The 24,580-nt window shown below is 36.3% G+C and overlaps 1 protein-coding gene across 2 annotated transcripts in view; it reads left to right on the top strand.

The window, feature by feature from the left end:
- Positions 1–433: 433 nt before the first annotated feature.
- The window catches only part of LOC149793290 (uncharacterized), a 31,219-nt gene continuing 7,072 nt past the window's right edge, over positions 434–24,580 (top strand). The window contains exons 1-4 of one of the 2 annotated variants that reach the window (XM_089967269.1): positions 434–765; positions 15,933–16,122; positions 17,418–18,034; positions 20,476–20,632. In XM_089967269.1, coding sequence (XP_089823395.1) covers positions 747–765; positions 15,933–16,122; positions 17,418–18,034; positions 20,476–20,632 — 983 coding nt within the window. In that variant the 5' untranslated portion in view covers positions 434–746. Of the gene's footprint in view, positions 766–15,932; positions 16,123–17,417; positions 18,035–20,475; positions 20,659–24,580 lie in introns of both variants that reach the window. The other variant, XM_089967270.1, reaches the window with a different exon arrangement.

Here is a 24,580-nt window from a genome sequence, read left to right as displayed (position 1 = left end):
ATACTCTCTTCCCTGTTAATATCTGATACTCATTATTTAGATTGATATTGCCAATGGTAATTTCACTTCTATATTTAAATCCCAATATCCCTTGTCGGTGTGCACTGTTTCTGAATCCAGTGCATAACGCAACCTAATTTATGTCCGATTTATTTGCTGTCCCAACCACGACTAACATTACCAGTGCACATTAACATTAAATCACGTACGACAAGAGCTCTTTCAATGTTCGCTACGTCAGAAAAGATACGATGCAGTTTATTGGTGATAATGAGGTTCACACTTGCTCCTTGCGCCTGAGTGCCCACCAATCAGAGAAGATAACGGCACGAGACAACTGCCGCGGGCCACTCTAGCATGATGACTGCGTCATGTGATTACTGTCCTTACACTATCAATTTATGTCATAGCTATATATGTGCCAACTTTTCAGAGTGCATCATTTAAATCCTTTTTTCCAATGAGGGGAATACGTAGCAAGATATAGAAGCTTAATGCAAACATTTTACATTGATGTGTGTAAGATTTCCACTTTAGGACCCGTTTTGTACAGTGAACATTTATCTGTGTGCTGAACAAAGCACCACATTGAAAGACTATTATCCACACACGAGAGAGAGGGAGAGAGAAATCGCTGTAGCAGTGTTTGAAGAACTTTTATGACTAATACTTGACATCTCTGAAGGGTATTCGCAGATTCCCTTCTACTCGTATAGGGATGTAAGCTGGTATAAACAAAGGACTTTATGGAGTCGGGGAACGATGGTGAGAAATTCAATCTTATTCATATAGTCTAGTTTAGGTTGAATATAACTGCATAGACCCAGATCTGTCGTCGCATAGTGCTACGTAAGGTCTGAGTCGGTGCATTTTTCTTAGGGTCAATTAAACGGTTGAACACGCAATATAGACTGATCTGTAAAAGGCGTTATGCGAGGGATGACCAGGATCAACGTTGTTGGCAGTTGTTTGATTTGTAAGTGTGTATCATTATATGTTGATAATGCATTTACGAACTTTCTTCTTCTTCTTCTTATAATTACTTTCCTGCATTGTATTTCTATTTACCAGTTGCTCTTCAGGCCAAATTCATACATTACTTATTTTTAATCAATATTGTTCAGAATAGTTTCTGAATGGGCTCCAGTAAATAACATTTTAGACATGATCAAAACCCAAAAATTACAGATGATTGTTTAGAATTATGGAAATGGTCTGTTTAAACCAAGCACCGCAGAAATCAGTATTCTTTGTCTTGTTTTCGTCGTTTTGTATTATATATATATATATATATATATATATATATATATATATATATATATATATATATATATATATATATCTTTGAGAAAGTACAATTTGGCATTTTCAATGAGAGGAATTTTAGTGAACTATTTAGTGATGCTAAATTCATGTGAGCTTTACTTTTTAATTGCAAATAATGCTTTCTTTCCGAAAAGATCGGTACCCTACAAAAAGTCGTTAAAACGTTATCATTCTGTACTAATGAAATTACAGCGGGGTTGTAACAGCAGTAATTTCCTTAGTCTTCATTCGTGCTGGCTAGATCTAACTGTTTAATCCTCTTCCCTCTTAAATTGTAACAGAAAGATGTCTTAAAATCGGAAATATCACACACACACACACACACACACACACACACACGTGCGATTTTCAGACCCAGTAACTTGATCTGTATGAACGAACCTCCAACTTGTTTTATACATTCAAGGTGCATTGTAATACGCATATTACGCTGTAGTGCAAGGTATACTGTACGATACATTGCAGGGGATATTTTTAAGACGTTTGGTGCGATAGATTGTAAGGTACTGTTACGGGGTACAAAAGTTGCAAACAGTAACATCCAACACAAAGTATATTCCCAGCCAATTTTTAATGTTCACCCAAGCTAGGGCTCAAGACGACTGCCCTTTACAGAGAACAATTCTTTAGTTTTACACCAGGGCAATAGTTTATCAAAACAACAGTGATGACAAATGCAGACTCCAACTCCTATGGGTCAGAATCTTTATCACTATCAGATGTGAACTAGGTAGAATTTGTTTCTATCATTACCATATCTGACCGCTTAAAATCCGTTAAACTAAAACTACCATGTACACCACTGTCTCTTGTCTTAATGATAATCAATATTTATACAATAAATTGGAGGGAAATGTTAAGCATTAATATGACGGCAACAGGTACATTGTAAAATACATTGTACGATTATAAGACATATGGTGCAATACATTGTAAGGTATATTCTGAGGTACACAGTACGATTATAAGACGCATGGTGTGATACATTGTAAGGTACAGTGTACAATACATTGTACGATTATAAGACGCATGGCGTGATACACTGTAAGGTACATTCTAAAATACAGTGTACGATGCAATTTAAGATACATCGTATGGTGCATTGTTTATCAATTTCAGGAAAAATAACAAAATAAATTTATTGCTCAAAGCCCATCAGCAAGTCTTAGTTGAAATTAGTAATATTTTGTGTCCTGATTGCCTCGGTAACTAATAAAAGGTCGGCTTTTTGTTGTTTTGTAATTTGGCCGGGGAGACAAACTTTGGCTCAACCATAATGGTTCTGCTTATTTTCAAAGACATTGGCTAAAGATTGAGACAATGGAAAAGACTTTAGCCAAAATTATTTTACCTCATTTACTTACGTGAAGCTGAACAATGAGAGAGAGAGAGAGAGAGAGAGAGCCTTTGAACATTTTCATATTTAATTAATACATTTTAGAACATTATAAAATGTTTAAAAACCAAAAACTACAACAACACTTTACATACATCACAGTAGTTGTACCACGTAACCGAGAAATTTACCGTATAATGTCGACAGGGTTTGCAACTTTGTATCAGCGCTTATATAAACACTGTAGATAAACCCCAAGGAAAATGCTCATATACCATTACGACGAACCATATTCTTGTAGGTTACTTGGTGTATGTTCAATTTCAAGGATTTCATCCAACCCAAATTCTTTTTTCTTTAGATTTATGCATAGTTTTCCCCCGTTATTCATGAGAGGAAAAGGAAACATAGATCACAAAATATTGCGATGAAATTGTGTACAATATTAAATTCATTTATAAAACGGGGATTATTGAACACTTTTTATCATTCTTTTCATACGTCACTAATGATTAATGTGTGGAAATTCATCATTGATCTAGAATCAACAAGACACGGTCACAATCATGTTTATGTATGCGTATTATTGCGACATGGGCGGATCACAATTTAATATACCAATAGTATTGGTATATCAACTTGCTTTATACCAACACTTAAATGCCATGCTATTTTAAATGTATGTGATATATAAGAGATTTAGCTATTTGATACACGTTAATTTTCATAAAACAAATTTGACTGCCATGACAGGTTTATCTGAAAGATATATATTAAATATAGACAGTTATCTGTTTCTCGTCATCATCATCATCACCATCATCATCATCATAAACCCATTATGCAGACTAAGCAGAAGGTGATGCAAGTTGTTGCCAGGTTTTATCAATGAACTTAACATTTCCTTTGTTTATAAAAGATTAAATGCGTTAACAACTGAAGACAGAATTGTTTAATGTTGTTTATTCATTATAAACGACAAAACGATAAATCTTGTCGTGGTTCCATCGTGGAAACTTTGTTCTTTAAATGTGGGTAGGTGTATTGGTTATGAAGTGCTTTAATTGCATGTCTTTTAATAGCCTTATCCTGATCAATGACTACTGCAATAACACACACACACACACACACACACACACATTACTGGTAAACAAGAGTATGGAGTAAGCCTATGGTCTTTCTGGTAACCAGACTAGGGATCTCCCCACGTGATCATGCCCTATAACGTCACGGCGATGTTCGCTATACACGCTTACAGTCGATTCTAACTGCAAACTTCATCGACCATGATCTGCCGTCTGGGACTTTGAAGTTTGATAGGAGAATACACGCCATAGATCCCGATCTGCTGTCGCATAATGAAACGGCAGATCAGGGTCTATGTTGGTTGCAGTTGGACTTCACAAATAAGCGAGTATATACGGTACTATCACGTTAACGACACTGTGTGAATTAAATCAAAACGTTGATTTCATTCCACAGTCCAACAACGTATGACTCGTAATTTACGAGAAGTTCATTGTAAGTAATATTTTCATGTGCGAGTCATCGTTTTAGAAAACTCATGGGGTGGGCAGATGATAAATTACAAACATTAAACATGCTGACATTCTCTCCTTCAGTGAATTAAATATCATAGCTAATACCAAATCATTACAATAATTATTGGGCCTGGGTTGGAAAATATTAACATAAGTTTCTTGGAAGATACTTTTATCCTAAATAGCCCTTGTTTGCCTGGACGTGTTTTTTCGACTGTACAATGTGACCAGAAACTGCAGTTAGGTCTTATCATCTGTACACATGTATTTACGAATGAGTTACCGTATATACTCACTTAAAAGTAGAGTGAAATTGCAAACATTTTAGACTCAGATCTTCCATTGCATTATATGCCCGCAGACCAGGGTCTGTGTTGTTTGTTCTGTTGAACACCCTATCAAACTGCATTGACCTAGCATTATGCGACGGCACATCATGGTCTTTCTTACCTGCAGCTGGACTTGTAAGCGAGTAAGACAGTGTATCACAACGGCTTTATGTATTGTATATGCAAAGAGGATTTCTGGCTTTGATAGTGTTGTATGGGATCTGTTACATTCACAGCTGTCCTTCAGGCAGTAATGCTACTAAGCGTACTTTGTATCATTACTTGTGTTGCTTTAGCTCTTGAATTGCACATAAGGAGTAAACTGAAATTTGAAAAATGCATTTACATGTGCCTAAACTAATTCGTAATCTCATAGGACAATATCGTTCTGTGAAAGTCATTAATTAAGTTTATGTAAAATATTATCAAACATGCCAGTAAGTGTGTGCATGTATTCGGGGGGTTGGGGCAACAAGCAAACGAATAGTAAGTTGTGGGAAGAGAAAATAAATTAATCAAGCTAATTGCTCTGCTCAGACGAAGGACCATTCATAGTTTCCTCTTACCCTTCTCACCCCAATTTTTCATATTGGAATGTGAGAGTAAACTCGGATTTAAAAAAAGTCATGCTGGAATCGCGGGGGGGGGGGGGGGGTCGCATTGGAGTGGCGGGTAAAATGATTGCCCGCTTGATTCTAAGAAAATGTGTGTGTGTGTGTGTGTGTGTGTGTGATTAGGATTTTTAAAGTAGGTTGAAAAAAATTTCATTCAAATCGCTACGATGTCTGCAGTGTGGCAGTTTATAGTGCTGCAGACACGTAACATGATGGCCCACCCAGTCACCTTGCAATTATTTTTTTTTCTTGGGGTGTGTGGGTGGTTGGTGGACAATAGCTTGAAAGAAATATTCTTGCTCTGAACTAAAATTGATGAATATGTTAGTTTAAAAAAAAAACTAATCTTCAGGTAAAAAGTAAAATAAACTCCAAGCCCACCTTCCCCAAAGCAACCCCAAACATTAGTCCGAGTTTCCCCGACCCTTGTCACCCCATTTTTGATATTTGGACATTTATGATGGGGTGTAGGGTCAGATTCCATTCCTTATCGACAATAAACGACTTTCCAAAGTTGTTGTACATAGAATTTGGACATATTATATAGAAGTGACTTAATGTTTGTAAATAAATATAATGTACACTTAATTCTCAACATATTTATTCAGAGAAGAACGACCAGAAACCTGTCGCTATCGCAGCAGGGTGGAGAAAACCATTTTCAAGAAGTACCGAGCCCGTGTTAGCGATGTATTTTGTTGGTGTCACGTGGCTACCACATTGACATGTGCTCTCTGCATAGTGAATCGTTTTCTTCAAATTGCTGCAACAGATTTTCGGTCGTCGTTTTCAGAAAAAATATTTTGAGAAAATTTTATTTTGTTTTTTGTTTCTTTCTTCATTTTTCTTTAAAAATTACATGACTTTCATTTATATGTTCGATTTGTTTTCCTACAGCAACACTAGAAATGGTTTATTGATGATATCACGTGACTATGAATTCTGATCTCATTGACATGTAGGTTGCGAGAGTTGTATAATCACGTGACTAGGAAATGCAAATGGCCAGATCCCGGTCAAATTTCAGCAACGATGTATTTTCGTCTCGTCTGTCAGCGGTTTAAAGACATAACGAATGTTATGGTCGCTAATTCTGAGAAAATAATTCATATTTTTATCCGATTTCATGCAGCTATATCTCGATGAAAGTTCGTTCAAATTTGCTGGTCCAGCTAGTAAGCGGCTACCCCATGCCGATAACAAATGTTGTCGGTGAATTCCAACTCTTCGATAGGGAATGGACTCTGACCCTACACCCCAACATAAAATGTCCAAATATAAAAAATTTGGTGGGAAGGGTAAGAGGAAACTCGGACTACCCCAAACATCAAATAGTCTTTTACCAGTTGCTTCGTTTTTCTCGTACGTACGCCATGTGTATCCTTACACGGCAGGTGCATTTTCCGTCTATTTTGCCCTCTTCATCCGATAACTCGATGGCATTTACACACTGAGTTCAAGGTTATTAATGCTATATGCAGATTCATACATCGTTTAGTTTACCATAAGCATAGGAAACAACGCCGACTATTCGTCGTTTGATTCAGATGTGTGTAAAGTAAGCTAATTAATGCTGGATCGGACACATTCCTCAGCGGTCTTATTTTCTATAATGACTCCGTGTCACCAGTTCGGTCATCTGATGTATTGCAAATCAGACCTTAAAGATAAGGGACACGAACTTGTTATATATGTATAGACACAATTCGAAACTGTCGTACTTTTGATTATGTAATGTGATGAAATTCAAAATTATCTTTATGGAGATTGTGCATGCTGCGACGTTCCAATTTTATGTAATTTACGTTAAAATAAAAAATAATTAAAAAAATCCTACCAAAAAAAGATCCGTAAATGACATGATACACTCATGCAAACACTAAAAATTGTCAGACAACTAACAAATCTGATATAGACCCAAACAAAGAAAATACAAAAACACGTTATGACAGAAAAGAAAAAGAGCAATAACTTTGAATTAGACCCTAAGGTAAGAGTCACTAACAAACTGTCTTGCGGAGAAAAGGGACCAGAACCCTCCATTCGATCTTAATACTGGAGAGGAGGAGAGTATACAACTTAGACCCCAGGACCTAAAGCTTGGACCTTAGGAAAACAAGAACCTCCACAAAATAGACTTCCTCAACAGAAATTAACGCCGTTAGATAACTACAAAATTAGGATGGGCCATCCCTATAGTCCAACCAGTTATATACGCTGGGACGGATCAAAGAATAACCCACACAAAAAATTGCAAAATCTTACTGCAGAAAAGAGCATACTTATCCAGTTATTTAGACATTGACATTTACAAAGAGGCGCACTTGCAATTTCAGTAAGCTTCAGTTTCCTTGAAATGGCCAGTAGTTCTATAAAAAGTGCCATAAAAACCAACAGAACCTTGGGCAATTATTGCACTGATAGCCTTGGCGTACAGCTGCTTGATGGTATTGGTCAACTTTTGACCCATGTTGTGTTTCTTCATTGTGGCCCACAATACCTCATGCCACACTCTGTCAAAAGCCTTTTTGAAATCTATGAACACATGATAGATGTCTTGTTGGTGTTGCGAGTACTTTTCACACAGAACCCTGAGATTTAATATTTGTTCTGTTGTGCTTCTTCCACTCCGGAACCCGGCCTGTTCTTCAGCGATTATTTCTTCTGCTTGTGGTTTCAGTCTGTTCAAGATGATATTCAGCATTACCTTACTAGCATGGCTGATGAAACTGTTAGTTCTGTAATTTTGGCACAGCTGGAGATTGCTTTTGTTTGGGTAGTGTTATAATCAGTGACTGGGTCCATTGTGTTGGCTATTCACCAGTCTGCCAGATCTTGTTGCAGATGTTTGTTAGTACCTCTTTCACTGATCCCCCCCCCCCATTCTTCAGCTGGGATGTTGTCTACTCCAGCTGCCTTCCCATTCTTCAGTGCTCTTATTGCTGACTCCACCTCTTCTTTGAGAATGGGGAAATCATTATCGTTTGAGGAATTTGAAACTTCAAGCACCTCTGGGACTCCTGTGGACTGATGGTTATAGAGTTCTTTGCAATACTCAGTCCATCTTTCTGCAATATCACTCGCTTCTGTGAGGCATTTTCCATTTTCGTCTTAAATGGTACTTACTCTTGGTTGCTTCTGTCTGGTGAGGTCTTTCACAATTTGGAATGCCTTTTTGCTGTTATTCTTTATCAGACTGCTCTCTATTTCTGTGCACTTTTGTCCAATCCAATCTTCTTTTGTTTTCTTCAAGTTTTTCTGATATTCTTGTTTATTTCTCGGTACTCCATTGCCCCTGTCGTGTGTCTGGTGTTTTTGAGGTCTCTTCGGGCATCACACAACTTCAGAATCTCTTCTGTAACCCAGGGTTTTTTCTTTGGGCGATGGAGGCCAATGATGTTCTTGGCAGCTGCTGTCATGACTGTGTTGAAATTGTCTGTCATCACTTTAACATCACCATCCATCACAAGGAGTGGAGCCAATTTTCCTCCAACTGTGGCTTGGAATGACTTGCGATGTTAGGGTCCTTCAGTTGTTCAGGGTTGAATTAGAGCCTGACGTTCTTTGGTTTGTTAGTTTTCTTCAGCCTCACTCGGAAGTTCATAATCACGAGGTCGTGATCACTCCCAACATCAGCACCTGGGAACGTCCTTGTTTTTGCTCTATTGATGCCAGATCGGTAACGGTTTTGAACCAGTATGTAGTCGATCTGGTTGTGATGGGTTCCATTTGGTGCGTGCCATGTCCAGCATCGTGAAGCTTTATGTTGTCCCAGGGTGTTGGCTAGTACCAAGTTGTTGTAGCTTGCGAACTCGAGCAGCCGTCTCCCTCTTTCATTGGTAAGTTCATTGCAAGAAGGTCCACAATGATCTTCCTAGTCTTTTAGAGCATCTTTGGCATTCCAGTCTCCTTGGATGATGAGGATGTCTTTTTTACTGACCATGTTTAGAATACCCAGGAGTTTGTTGTAAAACTCTTCTATTTCTTCATCATCATGATCGGTAATTGGAGCATAGACTTGGATAATTATGATGTTAAACGGAGATGCTTTCAGACGAATGGAAATGATTCTACTAGATATGGGGCAGCATTCAAGCACAGATCCCTTGATGGCGTTTGTTTACAAGGAAGCCTACTCCATTTATGGACTTGTCAAACTCTCCACTATGGTAGAATATATGCCCATCTTCAGTATGCCCATCTTCAGGACTTTCCATCTAACTTCACAGAGTCCTAGAATGTGCCATGTGTAGTGTTCCAGCTCATGTGTCAACTCTTGGAGTCTTCCAATTTGCGCCAGAGTTCTAATGTTCCAGGTGGCGATGGCGATGCTGTCTCTCGCTCTGATTTTATGCAGAGTACCAGTAGCACACTTGTCACCTCCGTCCTGGTGGACAACGGCAGACGCGGTCCTTGTTGACCCGGGCGACGACCGATCCGGTATAGTAAGTTCAGATTTGTCCAGCATTATCAGTGTGTCTTGGGCAAAAGTCGTCTGGCGGAGTCCATCCCTCTCCAGACCAAGGAGTTGCCAGAAGGGGATGTAGTACATCGTCCAGCTGCCTTTTCTTATAGGGTTTACTTACAGGGTTTACTCCCTTAGCCTTTGGCTTACCAAAACCGACTTGCAAGACAGCAGGAGACTCGTGGATGGGCGGTTGCGTCCATTTCCAGAGCAGATAAAGCATCTGCCACTGCCCCAAATTTATATAATAAAAAATTTATATTGAAAAAAATAGCGTAAATTGTTTGCATGTTATGCCTGTTTGATGACGAACATTATAATTCAAGACAGCAGAACATCTAGATCGTCCTGTAAATTTGAGCGAAAAGATAGGTGCAAAGGTAGATTTAAATTAATACCTGAGGCCGCTGCTGGTCCGTGATAAAATTCTGCCGATTTCAGGTCTCAAATATTTTTCATTTTAGCAGCTATTTTCAGTAATTCAGTACAGATACACGGACCAGAAGCACGTACAAATTAACAGCGAATATTTCGTAGCCCATTGCGAGCTAATTGTCGTGCAAACAATGATGATGTGTTAGAGGACGTGGTTACCTGAATCAACCACCGAGCCAGGTGTCAGGTTAATCAGGTAAATCAATGACAACAGCAAAGCTATTTCTGTTTCGTAAGCAATACGAGACGGGCATATGAATTATTTAGAACTATGAGTATTACATGTAGAAGTGTTAGTAAAAATATGTGGAAACGATTGCTTTCACTATTTGATGTATAATCTATTAGAAGTTTAATATATTATGCTTAACGTCGGGTTTTGTTTGACATTCAGAGGAAGTTCTTACCTGGTCGTAGAATGTGGTAGTTTCTACATGTAATTAATGGGCTATTTTGATTTTTGGTAGAATTTTGCATTTCAGAAATTTACATTTCGTGGACTGCTGGCAGTCGTATATATATATATATATATATATATATATATATATATATATATATATATATATATATATATATATATATATATATATTCATTTTAACTGTCCCGTCGACGAACCAACCTCCACATTTAGTTTGGTTTACAAATGCGTTTATTTCTATTTCACACACATATATATATATATATATATATATATATATATATATATATATATATATATATATATATATATATATATATATATATATATATATATGTGTGTGTGTGTGTGTGTGTGTGTGTGTGTGTGTGTCCAGAACAGAGGGAAGACTTCATCAGTGTCGTCTGATAAACAATAACAAATAACTAATCCGAATAGTTGTTGTTGTGCGTGTGTGTGCTTGTGTAGAATACATGTTTCCTTACAACTACCATATGTCGTATTGATCCATACGAGTACACATTTATAATCTTCATCCTTTTACAAATATAACGAGACATTCGGACCCGTTTATTCCATCTTCTTCTCTTTTTGAAAATGTACTAAAATTGCGAAAACGCACAAGATATCTATTAAAAAAATATTCATATATAATTAGTTTTTGAAATATGTTTTAATTAAAATTTGAAATAAATATACACAATCAAATAATGTTTGGGAAATGTTTTTAATATATAGCACTTAAGTATATGTCTGCCTGTGGACATTATTATTTTCATCTTTTGAATTACCATGTGCAGATGTTGTGTTGATACATTTAGCAAATTATGAGGATATCGTTTGTTTGATCATTGTGTTTAATTTCACAGACATTTACCCCCCCCCCCCCTTTACACAGGATATTAATAGAAGGCCTAAAGCCTAATTGATTTTACAACTCTCAACAATTCGTTTGTCAATCGGACAGCTGGAGATTCGAACGTATATACCATCATCCAGCCTCCAATAAACACTTTTACGACAGTTTCAAATTTCAAAGTACCCTTTCATTGTATTAAGAACAACGCGTGATGTGGCCGATTTTGATTTGGCAGTCAGACGAAAAATAACGTTTTCCCCCATTACTGAATCTGTAATTAGAGGCTGGCATTTGGCGCAGGGATATCTATTGTCTGCCACTAATCGGTTCACGCGCTTGCCTTTAAGTGGCGATTTAATACAAGAGGGACTTTTGTCATGCATACAAAACGAACATAGGAACAACGTGAGTAATTGAATAGAAGAAAAAAAATTAAATTTCACTCGGTCGTAGCTTATCTAAACGTGGAATTTTCAAATGAATACGGTAACATATTAGCATAGGATTTATTTCTTTAACTGTAGTTGTCGTAGATTGCTCAAGCAGAAATGACGTATTCATTCAAGATGAGCAAACAAACCAATCTTCTCCATGAGATGATTGTATACTTAAGAATTGTTTATTTTAAAATTAATTAAGGTTAATAAAAAGGCATTTGGGTGGATGGTGGCCACAAGTTAGATGAATAGAAGTGTGTTCTATAATTTCAAACAAAAACAACAGAAATGCGGGTCGCGAAATGACACATTACAATCATTAGAGATACTCTTTATTCGAAAATTTAATGATTAATTTTCCAGACATCGAACATTGTAAGTGGGTTCTGGGTGGCATGGATCTTATTTCGAATTTCTTGTTGTTTCTTTTAAGATACTTTTTTCAACAAATATAATGAATATAATTCTAGTTCTTTTCCCCAAACTTAGATGAAGAATTTATTCTCCTCAAACTATTTGGGAGCCCGAAGTTTTGAGAAATGTCTTCAAGGCACCTACCCAAACCACATTTGAAGGTGACATGGTTGGTCCCTTATGGGACTTAATCTTTGGATACAAATTAAACAGCTTTTCTTTCTTCTGCATGACCGGAGTCGCGGTAAATGAGTGACACGCAATCCAAAAGTCGCGGGTTCCAATCCCGCTGAGGCCAGCCCCAATCCCCAACAATTGATACCATCCATTTCATCAGTATGTTATAGCCATTACTGTGTTAAAATGCCGTTACAAAATCGAAATACTAAATCAAAGAAAGAAACAACCAAACTTTACCTTATTATGCCTAAGAAAGGGGCATTTTAAAATTTTGTAGTGATTGACAAAATTGCATTTTTTTATAGTTTGAACTAGATCTGGTAAGAAGAACGAATATCCATAAAGCGCAATGTAGCGAAACCCTCATCTGTAAAAGTATGAAATAATTACTCAGTTCCATATAAAAGTGCAAAATATAGCAAATGTCGATGTCAGTTTGTCTTAATATTACATTTATCAATGTTTATTTTATTTTGTTATTCAGTTTGACGGTATTATACTGTTTTTTTTTTTGATAACTGATGAAAATTTTATATCTGTTGGCAGCAGAAATTTTAAATTTTAAATTTTTTTTGTCACTTTATATAAGCCTGGCCCAACTGCAACCAACATAGATCCTGGTCTGCCGTCTCATAATGAGCGTGCGCATCAGTGTCTCTGTTGTTTGTTGTAGTATTTAACCCTTACAAATTGCATAGACGCCGATCTGATAGCGTTTTATCCCAAGGTAAAAAGTGGAAATTATTCAACTCGTTTTATAAATTTAGTATTAAATGATTAGGGTAATCATTTAATACTGAATTTATAAAACAATTTGAATACTTTCCAGTGTTTGCCTTGGCATAATACACTAAAAGGTCTGCGTGTATTAAAAAATGGTTTTTATGTAAACCATTTATTGGTACTTCATTTTATTTACTACCACTACTGTCTTCTCTTTTGTGTGAGTATTAACCTCGTCCAAGACCATTTATGACATGCATAATTTCTTTCTTTTTTGTTTTTATTTGCATTTCTGAAATGTGACAGTGACAAGTTTGAGGGTAATTCAGACCCGACAATGGGGGGGGGGGGAAGGGGGGCAACTGGGGATATATCACCGAGGCCCGGGGGCCAAGGTCCTGGTCCCGGGCCGAACAACAGTTTTAATTTTATAAAAGAAAAATTGTTTCAGCAAGAACTATGAGTGGCCTGGGTGTTTATTTCCCCAGGGCCCCTGATCGCTTTCTACGGCCCTGGGTTAATTATATCTCATACAAAGCATACGGCTTTTACGATTTGTTTCTTGAGGAAATGGCTGTCTGTCGATAGCTCGTGCGTGCGTGCATGTAAGTCTGTGTGTGTGTGTGTGAGAGAGAGAGAGAGAGAGAAACAGAGAGAGAGAGAGAGAGAGAGGTGGATTAGTGTATGTTAGGCTATAAAGTTTTTTTATATTAAGGGAGAATATTGGTTGAGGGAATGGTTGTGCATTCTTTATCCCCCCCCCCCCTTCCCCTTCCCGCACCAAAACTAACTGGCCGGGCCCGTCATTTCGTTAGTTACAAAAAGCCATTGTGATAACACTTTCGCTCTGAGTGTTCTAGCAGCCATCGACCCGGAAGCGATGAATAATTTCCCAGGATTGCTAAGCAACGCGATTATCATGCCGATGTTGCACATCTGGCAACTCAAGAGTCCCTCGTAATGATTTCCTGATCTCATGATTTAATACAAGAAGAAGGATATATGGTATTACTAAGCGAAGTATAATCAGAAAGTATACCCTAAAGTTGAACAATACGCGTTAGAAAATTTGCAAGATATACGTAATATAATTTAGAAGATATTCAAAAATACGAACACAATGAATAACAATAACACACAAAATTCTCATACGCGAGTTCTTATTTCATAGCATTGTCCTACAGACGGGCTTGCTTTAGGTGGAAGCAGGTTGATAACGTGCACACTTTGCATATATTTCTTACATTCGTGTACATTCTAGAAAATAAAGCTTGAAGTTGATTATGAATGATGCTGGTAAAATAATAACAAAACATGTCGAGGTACTGATTGTTTGAGAAAATCATAATTCACTCCTTGATACTATTTCCGATTATCGTCCATATTTTGAAGAAAAAAAAAACCCACATAAACGGTAGAAGCAAATGTTTGAATAAATAACAAGTTTTAACGAACAGTTTTGATCACGACAAAAACTTTGAATTATCCATATCCGTGTCTAGGACGAAAAATCAGAAAATGCGGTCAATATGGACGATATGTACATTTTTCTGTTCTTAGTAACTATTTATAATACATTTAAAGGATACTGTAACTATTTATAATACATTTAAAGGATACTGTAACTATTTATAATACATTTAAAGGATACTGTAACATAAACACTATCACCATGATTTATTCAAACATATATTCAGTAGTGTTCATTTTGAGGTGATTGTGGTGGTGTATATATATATATATATATATATATATATATATATAGAGAGAGAGAGAGAGAGAGAGAGAGAGAGAGAGAGAGAGAGAGAACTATTAAGCGTATTCCACACATATCATTGCACATCTGTCAAGGTGGGGGCCCCGAGTGGCCGAGTGGTCTAAAGCGCTCTCCGTTACGGATCACTGCCATCTCACCTCTGTCTGCGCCGGTTCGAGTCTCAGATTCAGCAAATGTGGGTATGTGAGAAAGCTTGCCAGTAGCTTCTCGTGGGTCGGTGGTTCTTTCCGGGGTTTCCCCGGGTTCTTCCTCCACCATTAATACTGGCCGCCATGTATAGCCTATCGTGTGCTGAAAAATGGCGTTAAGCCCCACAACAATAACAATAACTGTCAAGGTGGTGTGAAATAGAGAAAAAAAAATGTATTGTCCTCGAGGCATTACTGATATTATCACCAAAGGTGACTTTCTTTTATGTTGTAGAAAATGTTCGATGCGATCGGTTCATCTCTGCCAAAATCGATTGATATAGATGATGATTGTTGTGTCCCCGTTTTCCACAGGCTTCCGTGTTAGCTCAAAGTACATAACCCAAGTTAATATATACAGTATTTTCCTTAAGGCCACTTAGTGTAGGTCATTAAATATTCTGTACTCAAGCTATATTGCACACGTTTTTCTTATCGAGGGATTGAAAAAAAAAAAGAAAATAAAGAAACAGCAGCAACATAAACAAGAACAGCACTCGCACGGAATTATTATTTTTCATGAGTTTTCGTCCATACATGCATTCCTATTTTTGGGGATTTTGTGTATTCCATGTAATTACACGTGCTCTGGTAGGAATGTAGCAGTGAAGCGTTTAGGTTGCTTATTTCTAGCTACAGTACCGTAGTTTAACAGCATTTATCACCATTTGTTTTTAAATTTTAGACGCAAACCTTGAATCATATAACTTCGAATAAAAAAGATCCTATGAAAATGTGACAAAACCCGATGCAAGACGATTACCAAAATCTACAGAACAATTGCAATTCTAGAAATGATAAATTGGGTAAATTTAACATTCTTATGGAACCGACAGTGATTGGAAATGTTGTTACCTGATTAATTTTAATTCCGTTTATGTTCTTATAGATTTCACCACTGCGTCGCTCAACAGGACCTCTATGATTGGAACTTCACCTGAGAACCAAGGACCATTCCATATCGAGACAGTTATCATAATCCTGTGGGGCCTTGGTGGCGTCTTGCTTGTCGCGCTTATCATATTGATGGGTTGCGTTTTGAGAGCTCACAAGAAGGGAAGACAACCACTCCAAGCCAGGTAAGGCTGTTATTATTTATTGTTAATTTTTTAATACAACGAATTAGGTTTTCTTTTGTGCGTTTCTTTATATAGTTACATCTTTAGAAATAAACGTTTATTATGTACACAGAGTATTGTGCTGAGGTGCAGTTTTCCCTTAAGTATACATACATTCATACATACATACATACACACTTACATACATACATACACAAATACACAGACGTACGTACGTACATACATACATACATACATACACAGACGTACATACATACATACATACAAATGCACATACATATATGGAGGGGCCCCGAGTGGCCGAGTGGTCTAAAGAGCTGTCCGTCACGGATCACTGCCATCTCACCTCTGTCTGCGTGGCAAATGTGGGTATGTGAGAAAGCTTGCCGGTAGCTTCTCGTGGGTCGGTGGTTCTTTCCGGGGTTTTCCCGGTTCTTCCTCCACCATTAATACTGGCCGCCATGTATAGCCTATCTTGTGCTGAAAAATGGCGTTAAACCCTATAACAATAACAATAACATACATATATGCATGCATACCTACCTACCTACATACACACTTATATCCATACATCCATGCATGCATGCATGCATACATACATACATACATACATACATACATACATACATACATACATACATATATACAGGGGGCCCCAAGTGGCCGAGTGGTCTAAACCCAACTCCGTTATGGATCACTGCCATCTCAACTCTGTCTGTGTCGATTCGTTTCTCGGATTTGGCCAATGTGGGTGTGTGAGAAAGCTTCCAGTATTTTCTCGTGGGTCTGTGGTTCTTTTCGGAGTTTTCCCGGGTTCTTTCTCCACCAAATATATTGGCCGCCATGTATAGACGCTAATGAGCTAAACAATGGTGTTAAAACCCACAAAACCAAACCATGCCATTCCGTTTTCTCCACATGATACATACAAGCATACATACATACACACATATATTCACACATACATACATACATACATACATACATACATACATACATAGATACATACATACATACATGCATACATACATACATGCATACCAGCATCAAATTACTAAGACTTACAAAAGGCACAAGACTATCATGAAATTTTGAAAGAAAATAGATATTTCCTGTGAATTATTTTATTTGCAACACCTTTCCATTATTATCTTTTACACAAGCTTGATCCTTAAGTTAGAATTTAGTGGATATGGATACCCCTACCCACCTTTCATAAAACTGTCATGCTCCGATTAGTTTGCTGGAATTAAGCTAGGTGCTTAAAAAAATAAAACGAGACTTTATATCTCCAGGCAAGGATTGTTTCATACTAGGTCAAGTGGAGCATGCCCTCCCCATGGAGGAGTTAATCCAAGCTTCACATCCTATGACGAGATTTGGACGTGGATCCCCGTGATTACGGATACCCAGAATACATGTGTAAATGGCAATAGCAATCAAGCGGAGCAAGATACGGATGGTGGCCAAGGCAACACTTCCATTCCTCCATCGTATGATGAAGCGATCAATGAGCAATCCAATCCAACAGAAATATCAGTCCCTCCCAATAGACAAATGACGTCCACGCCAATTGAACATCATTATGAAACTATTCAGATAAGGGAGATTAGAGCCAATCCCAGAATGCCTAGTCCTATGACAAATGTGAATTCCAGTGTGCCAAATACCAACCCAATATCCAGTGCCTTAAGACCTTCAGTGCAGTCCCCTTTGCCAAATAGATCTGTTCAGCCATCTACGGACCAAAATGAAAGACACGGTAGAAGTCCGCTTCAGCAAGAAACGCATGATTCGGAGTCACGTAATGAGAGAAGAAGTTCATATAGGATTTATCATCAATATCCACGGTCAGACCAAAGGCATTCCGAACGTATTTATGAAGGTCAGAATCGAGCTGACAGAAATTTGAGTAAGTTATTTATATCTAATTAATAAAAGCATATTGAAACTTTGCCATGTTTTACTACATAGAATCAACGAAATATATTTCAATAGATAATGATAGTATACCGTGGTATAAGTATTATTCTAACGAATGATATCATGTGCACTACTGATGCATGTTCAGCCAGTGAAAAAAAAAAAAACACCCGGGGGGGGGGGGGTCGTGAAGATGCTTACAACACAGGGGCTTGTATCATTGCTAACAATTTAACATGGACTAACAGTTAAACTGAAAGCAATGATACGAGCCCATGTGCCTTACAGTTTAATTAAGTGATACAGATAGCATAAAATAGTACAAGAAAGATCACTTCTTTCCTATCTCGCGCAACCTATTTAAGAATTAACGCTACTATTTCAAGCTACGTTGCGCAGAGCGTAATAAATTAAATACCGATGTTTAGCTCAGGCATTCAACTTTGTATGCATATCCAAAGTTTGAGTTATATCTGTAAGGAATGCCAGACCATTTTTCCACGCTACCGCTCGACATAGTCATGAATGCACCCGCTTAATATGCAAGTGAAATCCCGCTGAATGGAATACTGTCGTCTCATTGGTTTAAAGGAAATGATGTACTGCATTTATTTATAACTTATTTTCAGTTGGCCAATGACAATGCAATATTCCATTCAGCGCATTTTACTTGCATATTAAATGTGCGCGATCATGGCCATGTCGAGCAGTAGCGTGGGGAAAATGGTCTGACATTCCTTAAATGTATGACAGAAAGCCAAACACTAGATAGGTATACAAAGTCGAATGTAAGAGCTAAACACCAGTACCAAATTTGTTCTGCTACGCGAAATGTAGCTTGAAATATCAGCTGTGATTCTTAAGTAGGTCGAGCGAGAAAGGAGAGCATCTTTGCTAGCCAAGATTTCACTATGATAACCAGGGCTACACCTTGGTATATCGAGCAGATATTTCTGTGCGTCGGGTCTGTGGATGTCATAATCAAAATTAGGCTGTTGAAATTTGAACACATGGTATCCATTCTATTATTCTATAGATTTGTAAAGTACGAAACTATAAAAGAGATTGTTATAGTACAATAGACAGAGTCCTTTGTCAAAACGGGTCAACAGCATAATCCAAGGAAATTTTGCCTCTTGGTATGATTTGTTTTTTACCCATCAGGTTAATGCTTTCTTTTAACATTAATCTTGCATCGAGCACGAAAGTGAAAAATTACAACATAGTTATGCATGTTAAAAAAGTTTAATCAAATGCATGGGATTGTTATTGTCATTTTTAACGTGATTAATTGATAACAAAATAATAATCGCAGCAACACCAGATAATTCAAATGTTACACGCTGATTATTCAAGGTATACTAATCTACAGGAAACACGTTATGAAGGTATCATAATAACCTATATATAACTGTCTGACCTATTGTGGTATATTTAACCAGCATGTTACACGCTTATCTCTCCAGGCGTAATAATTTACATGTGACACGCTGACCTATCAATTCATAATAATCAACATTTAACAGGCTAACCCATCAAGACATGGTAATCCACATGATTCACCCTGACTATCTAAACATAATCCACATGTAACATGCTGACCTACCAAGACATAATAATCCACATGTAACATGCTGACCTACCAAGACATAATAATCCACATGTAACACAATGTGGCCTATCAGGACGTAATAATCCGCATGAAATACGATGACCATTCAAGATGTAATAATATACATGTATCGCGCTGACCTAGACATAATAATCCACATGTAACATTCTGACCTATCGAGACATACCAAAGACTTATAAAAAAAAGGTACTAGTAGCTTCGCACTCAGCATTAAGAGGTTAGCGATAGGACTGGTAGGCCTGTTGTCAGAAAAATGTGACTGGGTGAGACATGATGCTACATGTCTGAGGCATGATGCTCCAGTGCTAGACATCACTATAAACTACCACTCTGCAGACCGACATCGTACCGATGTGACTGAAAACTTGTTAAAGGTACTTAAAAATGCAAATCAGACACAGTCACACATGTCACGGTCAGGCACATATACACATGCTGAGGGGATTATCGAAGAATGGAAAGAAATAGTATGGAAGCGTGACTGAATAATTAGAAAAGAAACGAAAGCATGCACAGTGCAAAATGTAGGTTACCAAAACAAACCATAAATCGGTTGCAAAAGACGTTACACGTAGTGCACCTTTTTATTGCATATTGTGGTTGTTGATATTTGTATAACGCTTTCATACGTTGAAAGACATAAGTAGATCTAGATGACAGATCAACCCTCTGTTTTTGATAATGTCCCCCAGTTCTTTTGTTCTGTGAGATGCTTCGATATATATATTTCAGAGGACAAGATTTGTTTAGATGAAGTAAGAATTGTACTCAGGTAGCTATTCGCATGTCGTTTGCAGGGTTTACGCACTCTGACAGCAGTATGTTCACGTATTACACGGGACATAATGGCAGAAGGGTGTATTGCGATGTACCCCCTAGTCTTTATGACGAAGATGGGCCTCCTCCCTACAGTCACAGACACACCAGGAACGACAGAAACGCCCCCGTAGTGAGGTATGCAATCCACGTCTGAAGCAATGGTTAGTTATTCATATTTTGCAAAGAAAATTTCCTTCTTGTTTTAGATGGCTGACTTAAAAACATACCTTAGCAGAACATCAGTTTATTTTTTACGAACCTTATTAAATCTTGTTTATAGTTAACACGTTGGTAAGGCCAAATGAGCATCGTGCATCCTGTGTCATCCGTCGAGAGTCATGCATTGTGTGTTGGCCATTTTTCAACAGTTGTTTGTTAGCAACCTGGAAGTCATATCTCTGATTCGTTTTCTGTCAAACTTGGAATATGAGTTTATATCCTTGAAATCTCGAACAAGTTCGATGATCAGCGAGAGTCCTGCATATTAATGAGGTGATGTTGCATCTGATTGGCTGCGTTTCTAACACTCTGGAGGCCACATTTTAGATCCGATTATGATAAAACCAGTAGTATATGGTAATATCATTAAAATCTTGCATGAGTTCGATTATTAACGAGACCCTCATACACCAGTTAGATGATTCAACATCGGATTGGCTGAACATGTTACCACTCATCAAGTCACATTTCTGATCCGATTTGTATCAAACTCATCAAGTCACATTTCTGATCCGATTTGTATCAAACTTGCAATATGACATCACGATTTTAGACCGTTACAGTCGTGAGCTAGACCCATCCACATTAATGAAGTAGTCTCGCATCAGATTAGCTGACCTTGTTATCACTCAGGATGCAGCATTTCTGATTGGATTTTGATGTAACTTGGACTATACGTTTATATCATCAAGATCTCGAATGGATTTAAAAATAGTGAGATCCACGCATACTGAGGGGAGTATGCATCTGACTGATTAAGCCTAGTACAGTTCTAGAGGATATATGTCTCCTTTGACTTTGATCAGACTTGGTATACATACTTATGTCTTCAATATCACGAACATATTCGATCACGAGTAAGATGGATTCGTGTTAATGAGGTAATCTCGCATTTGATTAACCGTGCTCGAAAAGACACTAGAACTGTATTTCCTGTCTGAGTTTGATCGAACTTAAACTATGGGGTATACTTGTCGATGTCTTGGATGGAATCATTAGTGAGCAAAATCTATGCGTATTAATGATGTGGTCTTGCATCTAATTGTCCGAGATTATTATCACTCTGGACGCCATTTTTCTGATCCAATTTTGATTTGTATGATCAAGCTATGTGTAATTATATGTTTTTTTAAAAAATATAATTCTGAGCATGATCGACCAGCATGAATATTAATGAGATCATGCATATGATTGGCTGATCTACATTTATCATGCATAAGATTGGCTGAGCTACATATATGATGCATGTTTAAACAAAATTGGTAAGTAGGTTTATAATGTCAAGAAGTTTGATTATTTTTTTATTATACGTATATTGATAAAGTGGTCTTATATCTGATACAGAGTTTTACTGGCCACTATAGAAACCGTTTTTTTTATTTTAATTTTTTTGCATAGGATTTTGATTAAAGATCTGTGCCATCCATGTCTTACCAGTATGTTGGATGAGTTTTATTAGGAACAAGATCTGTGCATATTAATGAGGTAATCTTGTATCAGATTGGCTGAACTTGTTACCACTCCAAGTTTGCTTCACCTTATACTTATATTATCAAACTCTTTGATGACTTTGATTAATGAGCAATAGTCAGTGCATGTTAATCATGACATTATCTTTAGATCAATTTTTGTTTATAAAGATATAATAAAATATAAAGCTAACAGGGTATGTTTGTTTGGGTGATGGTCAATCTAGGTTGTGTTCTTACAATGCCTTCATAGTGAAATGGTCAGCTGTTAAGTGATCTGAACCAAGTGAGTACTATTAAGCCCACATGGGCATCATATTTATTATTTTCACAATAGATCAGAATATTTTAATTGAAATAAATTTTAAATCAAGTATGTGTATTTTCATTTTGAATCCTGGTCTAATAAATGCATGTTGATTACAGGACAGTCCTAGTCTAATATTGACTGAAGGAAAGGGTCTTTATTAAACATTCTTGACATGGGTCTTTATTAAACATTCTTGACATGGGTCTTTATTAAACATTCTTGACTAGGGTCTTTATTAAACATTCTTGACTAGGGTCTTTATTAAACATTCTTGACTAGGGTCTTTATTAAACATTCTTGACTAGGGTCTTTATTAAACATTCTTGACATGGGTCTTTATTAAACATTCTTGACGTGGGTCTTTATTAAATATTCTTGACTAGGCCTCTTTAGACTAAATACAAGTAAATACTGATTTTCTAGTCTGGTATAAAGTGTAATGAATCTAGATCTTGTGTAGAGTGTAATGAATCTAGATTTATAAGAGTATAGTGTGTAATGAATTTAGATTTATAAGAGTATAGAGTGTAATGAATCTAGATTTATAACAGTATAGAGTGTAATGAATCTAGATTTGTAACATTATAGAGTGTAATGAATCTAGATTTATAACAGTATAGAGTGTAATGAATCTAGATTTATAACAGTATAGAGTGTAATGAATCTAGATTTATAACAGTATAGTGTAATGAATCTAGATTTATAACAGTATAGAGTGTAATGAATCTAGATTTGTAACATTATAGAGTGTAATGAATCTAGATTTATAACAGTATAGAGTGTAATGAATCTAGATTTATAAGAATATAGTGTGTAATGAATTTAGATTTATAACAGTATAGAGTGTAATGAATCTAGATTTATAAGAATATAGTGTGTAATGAATTTAGATTTATAACAGTATAGAGTGTAATGAATCTAGATTTATAAGAATATAGTGTGTAATGAATTTAGATTTATAAGAGTATAGAGTGTAATGAATCTAGATTTATAACAGTATAGAGTGTAATGAATCTAGATTTGTAACATTATAGAGTGTAATGAATCTAGATTTATAACAGTATAGAGTGTAATGAATCTAGATTTATAACAGTATAGAGTGTAATGAATCTAGATTTATAACAGTATAGAGTGTAATGAATCTAGATTTATAACAGTATAGAGTGTAATGAATCTAGATTTATAACAGTATAGTGTAATGAATCTAGATTTATAACAGTATAGAGTGTAATGAATCTAGATTTGTAACATTATAGAGTGTAATGAATCTAGATTTATAACAGTATAGAGTGTAATGAATCTAGATTTATAAGAATATAGTGTGTAATGAATTTAGATTTATAACAGTATAGAGTGTAATGAATCTAGATTTATAAGAATATAGTGTGTAATGAATTTAGTTTTATAAGAGTATAGAGTGTAATGAATCTAGATTTATAACAGTATAGAGTGTAATGAATCTAGATTTGTAACATTATAGAGTGTAATGAATCTAGATTTATAACAGTATAGAGTGTAATGAATCTAGATTTATAACAGTATAGAGTGTAATAAATCTAGATTTATAAGAGCATAGAGTGTAATGAATCTAGATTTATGACGGTATAGTGTAATGAATCTAGATTTGTAACATTATAGAGTGTAATGAATCTAGATTTATAACAGTATAGAGTGTAATGAATCTAGATTTATAAGAATATAGTGTGTAATGAATTTAGATTTATAACAGTATAGAGTGTAATGAATCTAGATTTATAAGAATATAGTGTGTAATGAATTTAGATTTATAACAGTATAGTGTGTAATGAATTTAGATTTATAACTGTATAGAGTGTGATGAATCTAGATTTATAAGAATATAGTGTGTAATGAATCTAGATTTATAACAGTATAGAGTGTAATGAATCTAGATTTATAACAGTATAGAGTGTAATGAATCTAGATTTATAACAGTATAGTGTAATAAATCTAGATTTATAACAGTATAGAGTGTAATGAATCTAGATTTATAACAGCATAGAGTGTAATGAATCTAGATTTATAACAGTATAGTGTAATGAATCTAGATTTATAAGAGTATAGAGT

The sequence above is a fragment of the Sinohyriopsis cumingii genome, chromosome 8 (genome assembly GCF_028554795.1).
Source record: "Sinohyriopsis cumingii isolate HCF-2022 chromosome 8, ASM2855479v2, whole genome shotgun sequence".
In the NCBI taxonomy this organism is placed as follows: Eukaryota; Metazoa; Mollusca; class Bivalvia; order Unionida; family Unionidae; genus Sinohyriopsis; species Sinohyriopsis cumingii.
This window is presented reverse-complemented; position numbering and strand designations above follow the sequence as displayed.